Source organism: Dunckerocampus dactyliophorus, chromosome 17 (assembly GCF_027744805.1).
Source record: "Dunckerocampus dactyliophorus isolate RoL2022-P2 chromosome 17, RoL_Ddac_1.1, whole genome shotgun sequence".
Classification (NCBI taxonomy): domain Eukaryota; kingdom Metazoa; phylum Chordata; class Actinopteri; order Syngnathiformes; family Syngnathidae; genus Dunckerocampus; species Dunckerocampus dactyliophorus.
This window is the reverse complement of record NC_072835.1, coordinates 21,503,105-21,526,337: the sequence shown is the minus strand read 5'-3', so window position 1 is coordinate 21,526,337 and position 23,233 is coordinate 21,503,105. Positions and strand designations below refer to the sequence as shown.

General features: G+C 40.3%; 1 protein-coding gene across 2 annotated transcripts in view; it reads right to left on the bottom strand.

Annotated features, from left to right (window-relative positions):
- The window catches only part of cntfr (ciliary neurotrophic factor receptor), a 267,316-nt gene that overhangs the window by 28,010 nt on the left and 216,073 nt on the right, over positions 1–23,233 (bottom strand). For both annotated transcript variants that reach the window (XM_054757802.1, XM_054757803.1), the window contains exons 5-7: positions 14,450–14,567; positions 12,629–12,795; positions 2,943–3,106 (exon numbers count right to left, since the gene is read on the bottom strand). In XM_054757802.1, coding sequence (XP_054613777.1) covers positions 2,943–3,106; positions 12,629–12,795; positions 14,450–14,567 — 449 coding nt within the window. The remainder of the gene's footprint in view (positions 1–2,942; positions 3,107–12,628; positions 12,796–14,449; positions 14,568–23,233) is intronic.

Sequence of the window (23,233 nt, the reverse complement as noted above, 5' to 3'; positions counted from 1 at the left end):
AATCATCTATCTCTTAAACAGACTGCGTGCTTTCCATGGGGCTCAGAATAAAACCAGCACTTAATAAAAGCCCAGACGGGCTCAGTATTTTCCACTTCTTACTTCTCTGAAAACTAAAACCTCTGCTTTTTGTCCAAGATAACCACAAAAGAGGAAAAGCCGGCCACTTCCAGCTGTCATTGTCTGCATTTATGCAATTTTCAAATCATGTTCTCTTAACCAATCCAAACATTGACTTTGGTTTTGGAATTTTGGATGTTAAGCATCAGTTCTCATGAGGACTGACTGGTGGTCGAGTGCGTGTGTCAGGTTGAATCATTAGTTCCAGCCACAAAGATGTGATGTTGATGTTTTCTCATTCAAACCGCCTGCAAAAGTTGTGAGTCGGCGGGAACAGAGCCAGAGGGGAAAAATGCTTTTAATAAGGGCAATTTTTGCTTGTTGTACTACGATGTAGGTTTGTTCACACTGTACACACTGAACACTACGAAGCCACATTTTCACCACAGATCATTCAGTTCACAGCAACATATTCCTGTTTGGATTGGTGTTCCATGATTGGTGACACTTTACAAAAATCCTCTGCTGACCAATCAGTGGACTCCAGCGTGTTTCGGGATCTGAGGTGATGTTTTTAATATTACAGTGGAACCTCGTTCAAAAAGGTCAGATGAAATCCAAAACAAACTTTCTAAGTACATTTTTAAAATAAATAACATAACTATAGTCATCTTTATGTTCTTATCACTGCAGGGACACAAGAGACGGCTGTCGCTCCTAGTATCTAGCAAGCTACCGAGCTAACTACAATAGTTAGCCTCCTGTTGATTTGCTCTAAACTTAAGAAAGAGTCGGGAAGAAGGACAAAGGACAATGCCAAAAATGTACCACTTCCACATGGAATGGGAGAACTTTTTTTTCAATCGGTCATGTTGGACATGCCATGGCTGACTTCATGCTGAGTGTTAAGGTAATGTAATCTATTTCTCAGCCATGTAACATTATGACCAGAATACTACATATGACTTTCTTTCAATATTTCAAAACAGCAATCATTTATTAATTAATTAATTTGTGAAAAACTGTAATGTAGTGATGTAGTGACTGTACTCTTTTTAGTTGCATCAGAATGGGGACATCTTAAACAGACCTTTCTGTATAATAGAGTGCAGTTTTACTCCACTGCAAACTACAAACACCAGTATTGCTGGAAGTCATTAGACTACATGGGGTACCAATGCATCACAAACATGTGTATTGCATCTGTTAATGCATTTATAGATAATCAATGCCACCGGCCTTTACCAGGAGGCATCCTGGTTTGATGATACCAACTCATTGATGTAACGCAGCAGTAAACTCACTCAGGCAAAAATCCACACACACGTTGTATTTAACTCCAGGGCTTCTGAAAAGTGAAGTATGTACTGTACGCTTTTCGCAATGAATTTGTTCCAAAAAGTCAGACTAAAACAGAAATATACAAAAACCAAAGCACTTTTTCCCCTAAAATAGGATATAATTTAAATCCAATTAATCCGCTGCACGTACTAAAAATAGTTTTTATAGACAGTAATTATAATTTTACATGCAGAAAACAATGCAAGCCAACATTTTGTTAACACCTTTTGCAACATTAGCTTCCTTGATTTTTTATGTCTTCGCCAAGATGGAACTTGTTGTTGATGCGGGGACTAGGGACTAGTTTGTGTAACATTCTCATTTGAATTTGCCAAATGAACGTGCCTTGCAGGATCCCGCAGTATCGTGTAAACCAGTGGTTTTGTTCCGCCTTGCTCTCGGTTGCCTTTACTTTTCTGTTCTGACGCACCTGCCGCTCATTTGTGTTTTGATTATTTAGTTGAGCCGGTAGGATTGGTCCTTGTCGGAGCATTACATGCTTTGTGCTTGTTGGTGCATGTTGTGGGTGTTGTGGGTTTTTCTGCCCTGCTAACTGGAGAAATGAAAGCCTTTTACATGCACTTGGGTCCTGTCTCTGCATCCTGAGGTCGTTGCGACAACAAACAGCGTGCCCCGTCGTAATGAAGAACTTCATGCTCTGTCTCCTTCTTTCTGCTCTGCACTATGAGCCGATCAGACGCACTCGTAATCGTGAGTGTTCGGTGATAATTTCCTTTTTTATTCACATACCCCGTGATAGCTGGCATACCACTGGGGGTACGTGTACCCCACTTTGGGCTACTAATTATTGTGAGTTTTGCTGTTGGGTGTGTGATCCAACATGGCTGACCAAACAAGCAATGCTGCGAGTATCGTCCGTCCACATCTTTATTCATACTTTGTTACCCACAACATGGTACAACAACTGAGGACGTGTACGAGAGCTGAAACATTTCTTTACAAAACATTAAGAACAGCAATGAGCCAGACGGAAATATCACTGCTGTGAGGCAGGACAAGTGTTGAAGGGCAACAACGGGGGGACTAAAAGTGTGCAGAAAAGACATAATGAGGAGAAATGTTTTCCCTTTTATTCGTACAAGTGTGTATGTGAGAGCGACTGTAACCCGAGTGTTTGAAATAACGCCTTTGCAAAGCAATGACATGCATGATAATAACGCTGCAACACTAGACCCCAGTAGACAGACCTTTCATCCTTTAGTGGGCACATATGCTTCTAGTATAGACTAGCCTCAGGGAATGAAGCCCCCCTCCAAAAAAAAAAAGAGACAGAGGCAGTAACATCCACCCAAGCTTCTATTAGAGTTGACGGTTGGATCCTATCTCTGATAACCACAGTCTTTGAAAAGGTTATTCTTTCATATTTATCTTCAAATATCTTGATAGCGACCATAGATGGTAAACAGAAAATCTAGTAGACTATCGGATTATTTATTTTACACATACAAGTTCCAAATAACGCTGTGTTGTTTAATGGCTTACATGAGCATGTTTCCCACGCTACTTCCCGTGCTACTTACATGCTGCCACTGCTCCTTGATGAGAGGCCGGTATCGTAGGAAGTATTTCAGAGGGAAGTTGTCGATGTCGGGCCAGGTGGCAGGACTTTGCCAGGATACCTCCAACCTGCGAGCGTTGTAACGAATCGGGGTCGCTGTCACTCGCTCAGGGGGGTCTGGTTTGACTGGGAGGAGAAACAGAAAAGAACAAGCAATGAAAATGAACTCACGCATTCTAGTAGTGTGCATTTCCATTTGGAGCATCGTGAGAGCAATCCCTGAGAAAGCTCTCCAAGATGATCGTTTCTTGCCTACAGCCATGCATGGTGGTGGGAGTGTCATGGTCTGGGGCTGCATGAGTGCTGCCGGCACTGGAGAGCTGAGCATTCTGAGCACGATCCCTTATGAAACTGGGCTGCATGGCCGTTTTCCATACATGATAAGGAGCCCAAACACACCTCTAAGGTGACAACTGACTTGCTGAGGAAGCTGAAGGTGAAGACGAGCAGCGGTGGGTGCAAGGTGTCTAGCATCTACCAACTCTGAAGGGAGGATTCCAGTAAAACCTGTGAAGCTGTAGTGAATACTAGGTCCAAGAGGATTAAGTCAGTGCTTGATAACCATGGTGCTCATACTAAATATGAACACTTTAGGCAACATTTAAATATGTTCACTTGTGTTTTGACAATAATGGCTGTGTGTTTAGTTATTGACAGTAGTTATATGCAGTCGTCCCTCGCAACTTTGACGGTTAATTAATAAACCATCACTGTTTCGTGGTTGACTATGGCCTATTATTAGTAAAACATATGCACATTTAAGCAAATTTGACATATTCTTAGCCTATATTAAGGCTTTTCAGGCGTAAAAGTGGCTAAATGAATGAACATACAAATATCAGACATTCAAAAGACGCATTCAAAGACGTGATGTAGTATTCTAGCCTGGTCACTATGTGTCAGTAATGTTACATTGACAGGACAATAGCCACAGCAGGAAAGCACGCTGTCCATAGCAAAACAACAAGGAGCTCTCCCTTACACGTGAGTCTTATTTATGTTTAATACGTCTTATTTTCTGTTATTATGTCTATTATGTTGCGTAATATGAGTGTAAAGGTGACTATAGGAATGTTATTTCATTTATTATTTATTTCATTTCTCTAATAAAAAACGTATTTAGAAGGTTGTAATCAGGTTTTCTATGCTCAGACTGCGAAAATATTCCATTTATAAATAAGTATTTCAAGGTTTACTGGTTAGATTTGATTTACATGTTTTATAGTAAGATGCAGACAAATCTGACTTGTAACTTGGTGCTACAGTAAATACTCATATTGATAAATAAACTAAATATTTAAAAAAATTCCAGTATCTGTATCTCCCACAAGCTACTGAATACCGGTAACCGTTTTTTGTCACATCACCTCCATTAGGGAGCAGACTGGCCAGCCGTTGTATCCATGTCGAGCATTTTTAGAACAGGAAATGGATAGTTGCATTTGCAACTGAAGTGCTTGATAAAAGATAGCATCAAAACACAACAACATATGAAACACACATGCACACAGCCTGCAGGTACACATTCTATTCAGACAAAACAGACTGAACATGACAAAGAAATGGACTTGATCAGAGGCAGATAAAAGCAGAAAGGCATCATGAGATGCTTAATCTCATTGTGACCTTTCGTAAGTAAAAATAGAAAAAAAAGAAGAAAAATAAGTCAAAGCTTTTTGTCCTTGTGAGATTCATCCAGAAGTTCATACAAAAAAAAACAAACAAACACAGAAATGTGCCATTCAGGAACAAAACAGGAAGGGATCTACTTCGATGGATGTTTACCATGACCATTCATGTGGCTGAGACATTGCACATAAGCTAGCTATTGCATTAATAATAAGTAAAGGGGAAATGAGGCACTGTGATAACCTGGAGCCCGGCCAAGCACAGCGAGCAAACTACTCATTCGATTTATCACCGAGAGCAGCGAGAGACAAAGTGTAATGAAGCGATGGCCGACCAAAGGAAAACACTATCTCACAATGTAAACAAAGCAATGCTTAATGCGTGGGGCAAAAGTTACACCATTCTCCTCCTTTCTTTTAATCACATGCACATTAAAGTTCAGTCTCTCTTCCAACACCGCTGCTGCTGCTGCTGCTGCTGCTGCAAAGTAACAAAATCCCTCAGCTACTCGAGAGACAATTCTAATAACCCAGGGGTGTCCAAACTTTTCCCAGCGAGGGCCACATGCTGAAAAATGAAATGATGCAAGGGCCACTTCGATATTTAGTAAACCATATGCTAAGAAGTTATATACGTTGAATCTCCATCCGTCCATCTATTTTCTATGCCGCTTATCCTCATTAGGGTCGCGGGTATGCTGGAGCCTATCCCAGCTGACTTCGGGCGAGAGGCGGAGTACACCCTGGACGGGTCGCCAGTCAATTATATTGCATCTCAGCTTTGTGATATAGGAGAAAAAGCAACTTATTAGCATGAACTTCGGTCTTGGGTCTTTTATTCCCCCATTTTTTCTGTTGTTTTTTTTTTTTGTATTATTCAGAATATTTCCACTTTCTTCTTAAACAATCGTAGTAAATTTTGTTCTCGTCATATTATGACATTATTCCCAGAATACTTAGACTTTAGGCCCATAACATTATTAACCCAACCTAAACAACCCAAATTTATTTTGTTTTGTTTGCTCAAAATATATAGACGCTAAAATGAAATAACATTGTTTCTTTAACATTTGAACTGCTACTACAATCATATTATTTTTCCTCATAATGTTATGAGTTTATTCTTGTAAAATTGTGACTTTTTTCTCCTTACAATGCAGTTTTTTTCCATTTCTGCTGTTGTTGTTTAAAAAAAACAACAACTGATGATTTCAACTTTCTTTTTGTAAATTTTCTTCTCATAATTATGACTTTATTCCCATCATATTTTTACTTTATTCTTGCAATATTGTAACTTGCCCTCAACCTACATCTTTCAAAACTTACAACTTTATTCGTTGTTTTGCTTTTTTCTCAAAATATTTTAACTTAAAAACTTCTAAAAGGATTTTATTTTTCCTCATACTACTACTTCTTATTATTAAATTACGACTTTTTCTCATAAAATTAATTAATTCTTGTAAAATGAATGCAGATTTTTACATTTTGGCGGCAGTTTGGACACCCCCGTACTAACCATTCTGTATACGGAGTTTTGAGTAATACGTTCTAGTTTTCACTCACTTTAGGTGTGTGAGGTGTCCCAATACATTCGTTCATATCGCACATGGATAATTGCACAATAACTCCCAATGAGTGGTGATTATTTTGGCTGAGTGCACCCACAGAGTACTCATCAAATATCTCAAAGAATTAGCACCAATGAGCTCCGTGAGCTGCCGCTGACAGCATTAGTCATTTTACCCGGCAGGAACCGTGGTCGGAGCTGACGCTTTGCTGTGTCATTCTTTGCCAAAGACAATTACCCTCAGTCTGTTCATTCACACACTTCATTTTCACTTGGAGCACAGAGAACATGGAGCCTGGTAAGTGGTTTGTGCCACCAGAGCAGAGAACATGGAGCCTGGTAAGTGGTTTGTGCCACCAGGAAGCTGAGGTTGAAAAACCGCCACTGAATGTAAGGAATCTGGCCAGCGTTGCTTTAATATGAAGAATAACAACCACATGCAGTAGGTGGGCTACAGTACGTACTATGTCATATATTATGCCCTCTCTTACTGGCTGATGGGGTTCTTTGTCCTTCCCGTTTCGAAACTCACTCCAGAACTGGTTACAGCATGCGGCAGAGGCGGAATACACTCCGTGCTCAATACTGGCTCCACTTGTCTCAATCGCTCGACAAAGATCGTATGGTAACGTCTACCTGGACGTACGGATGATGAGGAGGTGGTCCATCCACCATCTTTTTATTACGAAAACAACCCCAGCAAACTCAACTGTCCTCTCTGCACGCAGTCAGGACACATGTCATGTTCACAGACGGTCAAAAATCACAAAATCCTGTACCGCTACAGTACACGCAACTGCCAGGTCGCTGATCCTGTGAAAGTGACAGTAATAACTGAGAAATGTAGTGGTCTTAGTGTTGAGGTGGAAAGGTTGCTAGTGCCTATGGCTACATATGGTCATGAGCTTTGGGCAGTAACCAAAAGGACAAGATCGTGGGTACAAGGGGACGAAAAGAGTTTCCTCCGTAGGGTGTCTGGGCTCTCCCTTAGAGATAAGATGAGAAGCACTGTCATCCGGGAGAAACTCGGAGTAGAATCCTCCGCATTGAGAGGAGCCACATCGGTGGCTCGAGGCAACTGGTCACAATGCCCCCTGGATGCATCCCTGGGGAGGTGTCCAGGGCAGGTCCGATCGGTAGGAGGCCTCGGGTGAGACCCGAGACTATGTCTCTCCACTTGCCTGGGAACGCCCTAGGATCCGCCGGGAGAAGCTGGGTGAAGGAGGAGAGGGAAGTCTGGGCTACCGTGCTTAGGTTGCTGCCCCCGCGACCCGATCTCGGATAAGCGGAAGAAGATGGATGGATGGATGGATGCTAGTGCTTAGGCTGCCACGCCAAAACAACATCAGCAAACCCAACTGTCCTCTTTGCACCCACACACATACACACTCATGTCACGTTCATGGCTTCATGGCTACAGTATCCTTGAGCATGTTAAAGGATTTGGTCCTATGACAGTGACAGTAATAACTAAGCAGCATTGTGTTTTTTAGTTATCTGTGTTTTTCCTACAGTTTCATTTCATTCATTCGTATATTTAGTGTTTTTATGACGGTATTTTATATCCTTTGTGTATTCAGTTACTGAAGCCTTAATTTAGGTATAAATTCCGACTTGCACTAAAATTGGCTTTGCAACTGGTTCGTAACCCGAGGACCACCTGCTCTGCCAAGATTCAATCAGAGGGCTTACTCGTTGATTGAATTATTGAATCACTAGTCTGTATTAAATATAAATTACACGCCGGGAAAGTGTGCTAGATCTGGGGGCAACCACTCCCCTTGCCCCACATGCAAAATCTCAATGAAATGAGTCTGATAGGATTTATTGTACGGTACCAGTGTTGGTGTATATGTGATATGTGTGTTAAATGCCATGTTTCACACGTGCACACCCAAGACAGAAAGCCATGCTGGCTGTCTCATAGCATCTGGTCACAGAGACACAGTCCTTCATTGTTTCGACTAGACTGTCTGTTCTCTTATTACACTCAGGAGCCCCTGGGGGATACCTGTGGATCTGGAGCCATTTGCAATAATTACAAAGGTCATCTGTGATCTTAATCCTGTGCATATCCGCTATGCCTGTAATTTGTAATTTTTTTTTAATACACGTAAATTACACTCCAAAAAGAAAAAAAAAATGCCGGCATATTTCACCAACCACAAAGGTCGTTTGATGATATTGGTCCTGTGCGAGTCAGCATCCCTGTGATTTAAACGATGAGTGGAGGTTGCCAGACTCCACTCAGCTGCCAGAGGTTATCCCTCTCTCCACTGTAAGTCACATCGCACAGCAGGCGGTGCTGCGCTGCATGCTGGCTACTGATGCACTGCCATCAGTTACTCATGAGGCTCCAACCGCAACTGACTGCAGTCTTCGCTGTCGTCCTGTGGAAACGGTGGAACCAGAACTAGATCATATCTGAGGTGTAAATTCAAGATGATACTGGCTTTGCCCACTCGTTTAATTGATTGATACGAACCGAAGAGTCGCCGTGGGGTAGGCTCCAGCTCACTCGTGAAAATGTGATATAATAAACAGGATGAATGATGAAGGAAAAAACAAGTAATGATTTTTTTCCTCCAGTTGGCCACCGAAAGTAAATGAGCAGACAGTGAAAGACGTGTCAGAACAAGCTTCATCATTTAGTTTAGATGCAGACATGAATAATTGCAAAAACGGAGAGAGGGTTTGACTGACAGTAGCAAACAATAAGAATAAAGAAGAAGCAGCCTGGATGACGAGAGCAGGTTGAGAGAAGACAATAAGAGACAGGAATCCCTCGTTTTTCACAGTGAAATGCTCCCAGACCCGATCGTGATAACTGAAGTAGGACTCCTTCTTTATAAATGAAATATTCTCATAGGTATGGCATAGAAAACTTGTTTACGACCCTCTAAATCTAGTTTTTAACATTATTAGAGCTCTCTAGACATGAAATAACACCCCTATAGTCACCTTTCCATTTGTATTACTAGATATAATCAGAGAAAATAAGCCATTTAAGACATAAATAAAACTTGTGCTGGTGTTTGTCGCAGTATATGGTTCCGGTGCCAGCAGGGGGAGCACAGTGGGGTGGACAGGAGGTGATCAGGAGTTTAGAGTTGAGTTTTAGCTTGTTGTGGGTTATGGCCGCAACAGTAGCCCGTGTTGTGATTATGACTGTTATGATTATGGTGTGGAGAACACAAAAGCAGTGAACATTCACGCAGGGGCTGCTGTCAGCCGCAGCTCACGCCAGTCACTGGCACTCTCCACACTGCTAACCATGCTAACACTCAGCAACTCTATAGTACACGTCATTTCCCAGGCCCCACCTCTTAAAGGCGCACACAACGTCACAGATATTACACTACATATAACATCTTCTAAATGCCTTGTATTTGTATTTTCGTTCATTTAGCCATTTTTATGAATGAAAATGCTTAATTTGGGCCAAGAATAAGTAAACAATTTGCTTATATATGCATATGTATTGACTAATTATAGGCCGGATTCAACCACGAAACAGTGATAATTTATTAATTAATTAATTTTCGAAAAAACGTTGCAGAGTGAGGACACGGTGTTCGAACCGCCATGTAGCGAGGGACGACTGTACTAGAAAAATGAGCACAGGGGCATGTACAATAAAAGAAGGCAAAGAAAGGAGCAGTGCAGCATTTTGTTATCAACCGGTAGTAAAGGCAAGTATCCTCAGCCAAGGCGCTAATCCGGCTAGAATTTACATTTTCATGAGTCCTGTGTCCAGGATTTGGTCGAGCATGTCACTGCCTCAGTTTATACAAACACACCCACAGACACACACTCACAGCAACCCATACCTCGCTTGATGTGATACAACAGAGTTGAGGACCACGGGAAGCACTTCCTTATCTATTTAAGTCGAGCTCATTCCTTCTTTAAAGTGAAAACATTTTTTCTTCGTTGCCTTCCAGTCAATCTCCTAAGAATTTGAACAATCCTGCTTTTGTCATTTACACTTCTGCATTCTCACTGCAAGCCACGCTGTACTTTTACACAGAATATGTCATTCAAGTTTTACAAAGAAAAGAAAAAGTTGCCAAGAATAATAGGTATTTTTTAAAATGATTTTTTAACATACAATAATCCCTTGTTTATCGCGGTTAATTGGTTCCAGACCCAATTGTGATATGTGAATCACTCCGAAGTAGGATTTCTTATTTGTAAAAGGGAATATTTTCATATGTAGAGCATAGAAAACCTGTTTACGACCGTTTTTTAACATTATTAGAGCCCTCTAGACATGAAATAACATCCCTATAGTCACCTTTACACATAATAAGAGAAAATAAGCCATTTATAACATAAATAAGACTCATACTGTGAGTGGGGGGAGGACAGGAAGGGAAGTTCAGAGTTGAGTGAGTTACGGCGGCAACAGTAGCTCGTGTTAGGGATTATTGTGCATGCTGTGAGATAATTCAAACCTGCAATAAAAGCCTGTTGTCCCGGTGACCTTGTCTGGCGCTTGTGTGCCTCACCGAACATGACAGCAACATTACTGACACCTAGTGACCAATGTAGAATACTACATATCATCCCAACATCTTTGAATGTGTCTTCTGTATGCTTTATATTTGTATTTTAGTTCATTTAGCCATTTTTATGCTTGAAAATGCTGAATTTAGGCAAAAAAATACATAAAATATGCTTAAACATGCATTTTTTTTTTTACTAATAGGTCGCATTCAACCACAAAACAGCGCAAATTCAAAGTGTGAAGTGGTGAGAAACTTTGTGCAGGCGTGGCACAGCTTGTAAGAAAGAAACCATTACGAACTGGGGAGGACTGAGATAAATGTGCAGTTTAATTTTGACCTTTACCCAAAAAGTCTGCTTACATTGGAGCCAAGTGGGGGAGTGACCAACCAGACCTAGCAGATGGCGCTGCACCTAAGATGTGGTGCATGGTATCACGCCGTCATTTTTCAGTCAAATCAGTCTTGTTTGTGGAGCGTGATGCTCATGTTGCTGGAAAATAGTCTAGTGATGAATGCAAATGTAAGAAAATGTCTCCAAAAGCTTTGCTGTGAGAACACTTTAAGGTAAATGTGTTCACAGGGCAGTTGGTGTTTGCGTTATCAGGCATGTCTTTCATGATTCCGTTGAACACTGCTTGCTGCAGTCTGGCAGATGGGTTGGATTATTATTGAGTGTGTTTTTCAAAGACACGGGTGCTCTCTTAGTGAGTTTCTCGCTAATGGACATGTTGATTTTCCAAAAAGAAAAGCCCTGTGCTGCCCTTTTCAGCTTGGTGACATGTATTTGGCCAGTGCATTTTGTCTTTCTGGCACAGATTATTGATGTGTGTGAAACAAACCACCTGAGGGAGTGAATAAAATCAGTCATCTGTGGTCGAACAAATGTTTCAACATTGAGGGATGGGCTGGCATCTTCAATGAGACGCCCTGACAGTCTGCATTTTCAACCTTTTTTTCTCCTTTGCCAAGTCTTTGTGGGAAAGGATCCAAGGACTGTGCCAAGTTGGGAGCAAAACGTAGTTGGTAAACATTCATGAAAAGCCTGCATAACGTTACAAGCAAATGTACCGTAGAGAGAGTCCAAAATCTTTTCAAACACCAGTGCCAAAAGCAAATTTGATTGTGGAGCGCGTAACATTGCACCACATGTTCTCATATCCTGTCACGCAATGAAAATGGAGGTACAGTCCTCCCTCGCTATATCGGCGTTCGAATAGCCCTCCCCCGTTATAATGCGTTTTTTCAAAAATAATTAATAAAGAAATGATTGTTTCGTAGTTGACTATGGCCTATCATTAGTCAATATAATATTGAAAGACAAGTTATTTTAGTAGTGGTATTAGTAGTAGTAGTAGTCATGTTGTGAGACATGAGCTTAGAGTACGTTACCTTTCACATTGCATGGAGACTGGCTACTGAGCCAGCAGAGCCCAGCCGACATGGCATGGCTGAGACGGACATGCCATGCCTGAGATCGAATGAAAAAAAGGTTCTCCTCTCTTTCTGTGCAGAAGTGGTACGTTTTTGGCTTCTTTGTCCTTCTTCCCCACTCTGTTTGAAACACTTTCTTAAGTTTAGAATAAATAAATTGGAGAGGATAACTAATTTGCTAAGCTAGCGGTGGCTGTTATGCCCCTGCAGTGATGCCGTAGCCTGTGAAATGTGATGGAAACACAAATAGGAGTGTACAAGTGACTATGGGGTGTTATTCATGTGTACAGGGCTCTAATAATGTCAAAAAACGTATTTAGAAGTCATATACAGGTTTTCTGTGCTCTAACTATGAAAATGTTCCGTTTATTAATATTGAATCCTGCTTTGTGGAAATTCACTTATCGCTGTCGGGTCTGGAACCAATTGACCGCCATATATGAGGGATGATTGGATAACAAAAGAACAGTGGCAAAAACATGCTGGAACAACTAAAGATGCAAACATTTACCTATGCTGGACTCTTCAAAAGATAAGGTGTTTGAGGCTTTTCCCAAAGCGTTGATTGCTGTCACGTTGACTTTGTACGGGAAGCTGGAGAAGACCTCTGGAAAACGTACGTGGCAGCGATTCTTATGGAAGGAATCTTTCTGCACCTCCAGTGAGCGCTGGTTATGTCTAGAGGCAGAAAAGCAGAGGAAAGAAATGAGAAACAAGCAGTCTTCTATTCCTGTTGCTAAAATAGCTGACAAAATCATTATTTCTACCAAAAAAAAAAGTAAAAGCACCGCCAGGAGGCAAGAGATACTGACCACATGACTTCCCCTTATCATAACTCTGTAAGTCCGATCTCTCATTATCATTCTAATAGACTCATAATGGCTTTACAGTATTAATGAGCTCCACCCGCTGTGCTTTGAGCTGCGGGACTTCGTGACGTGGGAGCATGAAAGACGGAACGTGACAAAGACAGACTCCATCCGTCTCCACCAACCACAGCGCGAGGGTGACAGCATCTACCTGCTGCCACAACACACCTCACCAGCCAACACACGGTCAGCACATTTCTCATTAATGAGTCCTTCTTCCTTTTCATAAACTCATCTCTGTTTGGCATTCAGGTCTGCTTAGCTTTCACTTTCAGTTTCAGGTGTTTTCGTGCTTTAGAGGCGATGTTTTGACCCGCTTTAAACGCATATGTGCATGGCTCAGATCAAGGGTACCCTTTGCTGTCTTCAACTTCACTTGAGTAGTATTTGAAGTAGTTGTTCTAACAATGTGTACTATCCCTATCACTCTGACGTTTATAGAGCGAGGAAGCTTACCAAACCATAAATTAAGCCTGTTCATGTTTTTATTTTGCGCTAGCACGGCTATGTTGTAAAAAAGTGTCTATATTTGGACATTGAAATGTTCCATGTAAAGCATGTCTACTTTTGTTGTGAAATTAACAATATTTTCTCTGATCATTTTGTCATGATTTCTACTTAGAATTAAAGAATGACGTCTGAAATTGGTTTCTAATGTGTTTTATTCAAATATTCTCAGTGTAAAACAAAATAACTGTTGTGTAATCATTAGTGAAAAGTACATAACCTTCGTGTCCGCCTGCCGATGAAAATTTTATACATGATTATCCTAACTAACCCTAACCCTAACCCTATTCCATGGAAAAACAAACCCCATGATGATTACAATGGTATATATTCATGGAATAATTACTCAACTCTGCAACTAAAGTGATTTTTTTGTGTATGAAAGAGTAAAATAAGATTATTTGAACAAAAGTCTAACACCGAGTGGACACCGAGTTATGTACTTTACATTTAAGAAAGAGTGAACTTGGGAGGGTTGCTATGGGAAATGGAAGATGTCTCCAGCTCTGGTATGTTGGCCGTGGGTTTTGCAATGTTGAAGTTTGTGTTGATAACATTCTACTCTAACATCCAGTCTATCCACGAGTTTAAAATTTTAAATGTAACACTTGGGTACCCTTGATCTGAGCCATGCACATATATGAAATGTATATTTTGGTTGATTTGGAAGAACTTTGGTGTGTGGCTCCAATATGACCAAAGGACAACTTATTTACCTTTTTATCAGGATAATCATTTAAAAACGGAGTAGCAATGGCTGAGTGGGCTATGTTTTAATTACAGCTGCAAAGCAGCATCTTAAAAAAAATCATCATAAATATGATTATTGCGAGGTCTCCTCACAGGGACTTCTCAGCTGCTGTGCATTTGCAAATTAAGATATCGAACAATCAAAAATGTAAAGAAAAATGAAAAAAACATGTCAATCTACAAGAAAATAAAAGAAAAGGACTTACTGGACATCCACTTCAAAAGTGGTGGGGATGTATGTGGAGTGCTGCTGGTGCCAACTGCAGTAGAAGCCTTTGGGATACGTGTTGGATCTACAGGTGATCAACGGCTCCCGAGGGGAAACTACAGAGGAAAAGAAAAAGGCATCTCGTCAACTGAAGAGACAGAAATACACAGGAATATAATTATGGATAATTAATAGGAATAATTGACTGCTAAATTACTGCGCATAATTAGACACTGAATGTCATGGTGCGTAAATAGATGCAGATTAATATCATAAAAATCAGTCTTTCCTCCCACAGGAAGCCTGTTTCACTTACAGCCGTACAATTAGTAGAAAACTGTAATACATATAATAATAGTAGCCAGAGACTATTTTAAAATAGTATCCACTATCCACATTAGAGTACTAAGAAGTACTCTAATTAGAGTACTAGAGTACTAGAGTACACAGAAGTACTCTAATGTAGCCTGTATCCATTATATCCACTGTTTTTTGGGTGCGTTGCTGTTGGAATCTACTGTATATATTTGAGTGCACATGTGCACATTCACTGAACTAAAAAATGATCCAGTTATAAACTGAAAGGAAAAGTGCACTTCATCACAATCCTTATGTGAGACATGGACACACACGTCTTTCTCTTTTGTTTGTGTTCTAAAGATATAAAAAGAGTTAAAAAGAGACAGCTGAGAATGCAATGTGATGCAACTATTACGCCTTCTGAAAAAAAACTGGAAAAAGCGGCAACCACGCTGTATTTGCATAATGTGACGTGCATATCAAGCAAGCTACAGCGACATTGTTATTATTACTGTTATTAACATTGTTACGCCGAAGAACTACTTTACTGGTGCCACATCACACCCACTAGCTACTGGCCGGCTAGCGACTGGCACACACGTTACAAATTGGAGCCGCCGCCAGCGTTGGAAAAGTTAACGCTAGACGTAGCGTTCCTTTCTATGCCGCTATGTGAAATCAATGCACCCAGAAGGGAAGTTTTGATGATGCTAAAATGACCAGAATACAGTATTACATGTTATCATGAATGCACTGGTACCTGTATCTACCACACGGTCACAGCATGTATATAAAATGTTATTGGACGTTTTTGGGGGTGTTTCAATAGCGAGCTTTGTAGGCGGAATAGGTGTGTCCCATTACGTGCATTAATGACCTGCCTGTTTTTATCTGTTTTTATATCTTTAGTTTTCCTTTAATGTATCGACGATGTAGCGCCTTTCAGAATTCCAGTAATCCGTTGCCACTTGGTGCATCAAATACGTTCACTCTATCACAGTTTTTCAAAAATATATCCATGAATAAATCATGCTGTTTCATGTTGAATACGGCCTGTATATCCATTTTAAAGTCTAGTAAAAAAAACCCCAAACAGACAAGATGGCTCACATAAAAGCTGTGAAATACAAGTATTGGAATGTGGTTGGGTAAAACTTGCAGTTACCACATTCAGAGTATTAAACAGTCTGCAACAAAAAAGACTCCAACACGTTTGATTGATTCCGTGTTTGGTTTGCGGACAATCCTCTTTCTAAAACAGCAGGTCTCACAAGCGGATAGAATGTAAACAACAGGAAAGCAGACCAATTAACAGAAATCATTAGCTGAGTGTTATTGACACTTGGCAATGCTGTCAATGAACATCCCCTCCTGAAATGTACTGATAAGAACATGTCAGACTTCAATTCTTCTACTCGAACAACTTCAGAGCACAGACCATTGCACCGGTACCAGCTAGAACACTAGCATACAAAAAGGCATCGAATGTGAGCATTTGCCCACTCAAGTTGGTCACGATGGCAAACTGCGGGCAGGTCGAGACCCCGATGAGGACAGGGAGCGGTTTTCTGACAGTTTTTGACAAAAAAACTAAACTGCACATTTCGGAGCGGCCTTTTATTGTGGCCAGCATAAGGCACACATGTGCAATAACCGTGCTGTCTAAATGACCTCGGCAAAGGAGAAGTCACTAACACTAAAACAGTTACTAACACAGATTTAGACAGATTTGTGAGCCGTATTTGAGAGAAATCGGCCTTTTGTGTTTTGGATCTTTTGAGTTCAGCTCATGAAAGGCGGGAGCAAAAACAAAAGCGTGCGTTTATATTTTTGTTGAGTGTATATAGGTCAACTGAATGGCTTTACTAATACGCTCTCCCCCCAAAAAAGCTGTGGAGGCGGGTGAGTATGTTGATGGAGAAAAGAACGGTGATGAAAAAAAGGGTAAAGAGCTGGAAAGGAGGGTTGGGAGGCAAGATTGTATGTGAATAAAAGAAGGATAGTGCAGTGGGAGCGTAACAGATGAATGAAGGAGGTTGTCCAGAAGAAGTGATGTTATGCCAACTCTGGCCTCCCTCGAGATTAGGCTCTTTTCTTCTCAGCTAGTGAAGCACACACTTGTCTACCGCTGCCTCTTCCTCCCTGCGGCTCTTTGCCCTTTTGCCCAGAGTTACTTTTACTATATAAAAAATGTAATATAGGCACAGTGTATTGTAGCTATTGCAGTGGAGAAAAAAAAAATATTATTTGCAGTCATTAATTCATCCACTACCCGTCTCATCTGTTTTAAGTGCCGGGAATTCATTTCACACTTGGTGCTTCATTAGTTACAGATGGGTTCAGTATGTTGCACTATAAGGATGATATAAGACTTGCTATTAAACAGCACGACTTACACATACTGATCCAATTCAAAAATTACATTGAAAATTCAGCATTTACAAAAACAAAAACAATAATGGTCAATTTTGACCAAGGCTATTACTTTTTGGTTTACTACTGTGGCCGGCGTGTACAATATTTTAGAATTGCAATACTGTCATACTGAGAGGTGTTCTAGAAATATCTAGAATCTCCAATAGGTATTATTACCTCCACCAAGTTAGAAGTCATGATTGTGAAAGATTCTACCATTATGATTAGCAGGGATGCGTACCAAAACTCTGTATCGTTGTGGCACCGGTGCCGCATAAACGGTAATAATCGGACAGAAAAGCTAGGTGGCCTAATTTCGGTGCTAAATTAATGAAGACACAGCCACCGGCAACAAGTGCTCGAAGGTGATACTGCACAGGTAACGTCTCGTAAGTAATGCAAGAGACACACAGAGTCTGACACTGTTTTTACATTTTATAGCCAACCTTAACACGCCAACAGCAGTGCTCAATTCCAACACGGTAACTCACACATGCTTCTCTGCTGCTATCTGCACCAACACACAACTCTTATCCACCAACCACACTGACTGAAAGCGAGGTGCGTTGACCAACACCGGAATGCGAAACATCAACATTACAACACAGCTCGTCACCGGACCGGTGCATGAATTATCCATTTGTAATCAAACTGTGCGGAATGAATGGAATCAAACACAAAGAAGTACCAGAAAATCTTGCAAATGTTTTACACATTGCTGTGATAGTTATGACAATTTCTTGTGGATTTGATTTCATATTGGTAAATGTATAACTTAGTTATCATAGTCATATTATTTATATTATTCAAGTATTTTACATTTCTATTCTGGTCAACTTGCATGTCACAAAATTCAGTAGATTGTTTTTGGACAAAATCAAAATGTGTATCTGCACCGTTTAAGCATCAGTATTGTTTCAGAGTACTGATCTGGCACCGGTATCGGATAACACTGTAGTAGTGTTAGATATGATTATTCCACCTGTAGATTTAATCCAATAGCTCAATACATTTAAGTCTAATAGCTTCTCATAGAAGACTTGACACACCTGACACACACACACTCACATAGCACCATCAGAGTTGTGCAACACACACGGGAGACACACAATTGATGCACTGTTCTCACTCACACAAGCTTAACTCTCACTTCTACACAAACGTAACTTTCACTTTCTATGGGGGCACGGCAACCGCTATATAGACTCTGTGTACTTACTTAGCCTGATATTTGCTCTTATTTTGCAATACAATTGGAAAACCTTTGCAGTTCTGTGATCATTGACTACTTCCCCAATAGCAATGCGGTCCCAAGAACCGTGAAGAAAAGTAAAGGAAAATAAATTATTTATACTTTATTTGTCTCCGAGGGAAGTTCACTTTTCCAGCAGCTCTGCAAAAATGTCATAATAAACTTAAACATTTCAACATAAAACAAACGCAGCAATATAGGAGAGATAAGAAAAAGAACAATATAGAATAAGAATAAATATTATATATATATATATATATATATATATATATATATATATATATATATATATATAACTAAATAATGAATAAATAATAAATATATAAATTAGGCAATTAAGAAAAATTCTACGCAATCTGATTTCTATGTGTATGTACCAAAGAGGAAGTGATTAAATTACATTGAGGGTCCGGATAAGGTTGTAGATAAAGCAATTGATTTTCACTTTTTGCCATTTTAATTCACTGTGGGATTTGGCTAGCATCCCAGAATGCAAATTCTTTTGTCTGTCTTTACAGGAATGATGCCTTAGCTCCTTGTGCATCAACCAAAAAGTAGCCTGCTAAAGTGCTAACTAACAAAAGAACAGTCAACAAACATGAATGCCATTTCATTTTGTAGGTGTACCCCTTGTCATAGTTCATCCTGCGATATGTTCGGTTACATAACAGAGTTAAAAAGAAGGGATGGGTCCGTTTGTCTTGAAGAACCATTTGCTCATAGAGTGCTAGACACGGCAAAAACTGCATGGGTCCCCGCTCAGAGGAACATTTCTCTCCCCTGTGGTTCTCCGAATGTTTTTGTAGAACAGGGTGTAGCCAGATGAAAAGGTGTTTGGTAATATATGGAAAAAGTGTATTTACCTCCTGTGTACAGTAGTCTAGGGCATCGCCGGATCTCATTCATTAGATTTTGTTCATAGGCGACATATAGTTGAAAAAAGAATTATATACAAATATATATAGTAGGGTTGTTAATCGATTAAAATATTTAATTGAGATTAATCACATTTTGCCCATAGTTAACTCATAATTAATCACATTTAATTGCAGACGAAAAACGTTGGTATCTATAATGAGTACGGATGTAAATGTCTTTGTGGTAAACGCTTCGATACGCAGCTACAATGATAACTTAGGTTTCATTTTATTCAAAAAATATATACGGTAATCCCACCGTTTTTGGATGTTTAATCCGATCGGTGTTTTGTCTCACTTTGTTTGACAGTCCTTGAACGCACCTATTAACTTTGTCGCACGCTGCACAGTACTACTACAGTACTACTACTACTATACTGTATTTTTACTGTTTTTCTTTCACCTCACATTTGGCTCTAAATCCTGATGTTATGTGGGAATGCATAAAGGTAAGATTTGATTACTTTATTGAGTGCTGATTTGCATATTTGTTATGTACACAACCTCTCTGAAAAGCAAAGTCCAGGCCCGTACTGGTGGTTGGTGGGTTGAAAAATAATATACGGTTAGAAATCCCCCAGTTTTTGAATGCTTCATGCGAGCGGCGATTTGTCTCATTTTGTTTGACCGTCCTTGAGCGCACCTTCTCTCGTTGTCACACGCTGCACAAATAGATACTTTAAATAGATACTTTGTTTATCTCTAAGAGAAATTCACACAGCTGGACTAATACACAGTATTTTCACCCTTTTTCTTTCACTTCATATTTGCTCCCAAATGCTGATACTATGTGGAACGCATAAACGTAAGATTTGATGACCTTATATAAAGTGCTAATGTGCTTATTTGTGGAAAAAAGGTTCAGGCTGTGTCTGTATACATTTTGTGCTTTTAATTTGATGTTGTTCCTGTCATAGTTTTACACAACATGACATTGGATTACCATCACACTGCATAGAATTAGCAATGGCATGTCTGACATGATAGACTGAAAAGCAGTTCTCCTCCCGTTTGGCTTCTTTGTCCTTCTTCCCCACTCCGTTTTAAACCCTTTTTTAACTTTAGAATACAGTAAATAAATTGTTAGCTCGCCAGCTTGCTAATGGTTAAAGCCATGACCGTCTCTTGTGTCCCTGCAGTGATCCCGTAGATTTTCATAAGATTCCACTGATCAGACTCCTACGAATCGAATCGTCAAATAGTCGACTATTCCAATACACCCCAACGTAACTGTACAACACGTGATAGGAAGGCACTCCAGCGGGTGATCAAGACCTCACAGAACATTGTTGGGGCAGCCCTCCCCTCACTGCAAGACATTTATAAAACTAGAGTCCTACGAAGAACACACAACCTCATCAAGGACAGCACACATCCACAACACTCATTATTCACACTCCTACCGTCAGGCAGACGCTACAGGAGTTTGAAGTCCAGGACCACAAGGCTGGCAAACAGCTTTTACCCACAGGCCATCAGGCTTCTCAACGAAGCACTCGCACACGCCACACGCAACACACGCACAACCTCATACATAGCACTTCATTATTAATTTATTAATTTATTTGTATTCATGTCTCTTCTGCTGTTGTTGTTGTTGCTTACTTTATTGGTATTTATGTTTCAGATGTTCTTATTCATTTTCTTATGTTTTTCTTGTGTTTTTCTTTCTTTTTTGGGAGAATGAACAGAACAAGAATTTCATTGCATAGCAGAACTACCTGTTTTGCTGTGCATATGACAATAAAACTCTTCAATCTTGAACAGTAGTCTATAGTTCAAGTAGTAGCATCTTCAGCTAAAACTGGTGTTTTTCATATCATTCACTACACTGACCGATAACTAAAATACTTTGGTGTCGGCCTAACCGCATCCAATTAAGGCTAAATCGTCAAAGCGCTGGCTTTGTTTCCACCACTATCGTTTGAGCTATGAGACCGCTCAGACTGAGAAAACTATTGATTGGAGAGAATCAACACAAAAAGAAAGACAATCCCTCAAGAGGGACGGACTAACAAAAAACAATAATATTGAGAACCGCATTAGATGACCCTCTCTGCCCTTCCTATCAACATGTGCCTATTCCTCTCAAAGCGCTGATTTTATTTGTTTTATTTGCCTTGCTGTTATTTGTCAGTATTTACGGTGCCAATGTGGAGATGAATTACAGTAACCGTGCCTACTTTACCGCATTAGCATTCGGTGTAATTATTTTTCACATTTGTAATTAATTGTTTATTCTGGAGTACACGCAAGCAATTGGTTGCCTTGATTGCCTTGTGAGGTAATTTCTGATGAGGTCATTTCACTGTCACACTCAGTTAGCTTTGTTTAAGCGGTCACCACGGCAACTAATTAACCCGTCAATATCATCAACAATGAGGTGTCAGGGAGGACATCTAATCACACTCAATTAATCACCAAGACTAATTGGGGCCATCTTGATCAATTTGTCCCTCATCTGAGCGCTTCAGTCAAAGTAAAAGTCAAACATGGCGTTGAAAACAAACACACACACACTCGCACACGCACTTGTATTGATTGCCAGGACAGACAGACGAACACCCACATAGATTCGGAGCCGCAGGTATTCCTGTAGGCTTTGTAGAATGAGCCCTAATCAATGCAACCACCTTATTAAGGACTTGAAGAAGCCATATATTTAAAGACAACAATTAAAGAGCACTGTGTTAGACAAAAGACGGCCGTTCAAAGACGTACTCAGAGGAACAAGGACAAAAGAATGTGACTGGAGGCGAGTCCTTGTGAATTATGTTTGGAGTTTGTGATGGAAAAATGTGTAATTTTCAGATATAACTGTAAGATATCAGCCATAACTCAAGTAGTAGTAGTGAAGTAGTTAAAGCAGTAGAATGGGCGTGACAAGCAATTGATGAGCTGATCCTGCTCAGGCTGTGTCTTCAGACGCTGGGTCCTGAATCCGGGCATTTGCCTTCAATGGTCAAAGAAAGTACTACATTTTTCGGAGTATAAGTCACATTTAGTGACCGCAGTAATTCACTAAGTTGAGCTTGTGACGCAGTGAGCCAGACAAACTGAATGATGCAGAGTATACCGGACACTTCTTGTTACAGAATACAGTGCTTTCTAATATTCTTCTGCCTTGGAGCCTACAGTCATCCCTCACTATGTCGGTCATTTTTTAATGCCACATTACGTTCGCATTACGTTCGAGATACTGAAACCAAACTTTAGCAATATAAGCCATACATACAGTCATGGAAAAATGATTAGACCACACTTGTTTCTTCAGTTTCTCCATCCATTTTCTATACCGCTTCATCCTCATTAGGGTCGCGGGGGCATGCTGGAGCCTATCCCAGCTGACTTCGGGCGACAGGCGGGGTACACCCTGGACTGGTCGCCAGCCAATGGCAGGGCTCATATAGACAAACAACCATTCACACTCACATTCATACCTATGGACAATTTAGAGTCGCCAATTAATTGCATGTTTTGGGGAATGTGGGAGGAAGCCGGAGTGCCCGGAGAAAACCCACGCGCACACGGGGAGAACATGCAAACTCCACACAGAAATGCTCAGGGGAGAATCGAACCCAGGTCTTCCCGATCTCCAGGCTGTTCCAACGTACTAACCACTAGACCACCGTGCGACCTCTTCAGTTTCTCGTTCATTGTAATACCTGATACAACTAAAAGTACCTTTGTTTGGACAACAAAGACAATAAAAATAGCTCATAAGAGTCACATTTTTTTGCCAGTACAATGCTATAGCTATTCATGTAAGAACTTTGGTTATCAAGAAAACCATGGAAGTTGCTAGAAATCAGTTCTTAAATTAAATTCTCATGAGCTATATTTGCTGTCATCATTGTATTTGTCCAAATAAATGTACCTTTACTTGTACCAGGCATTA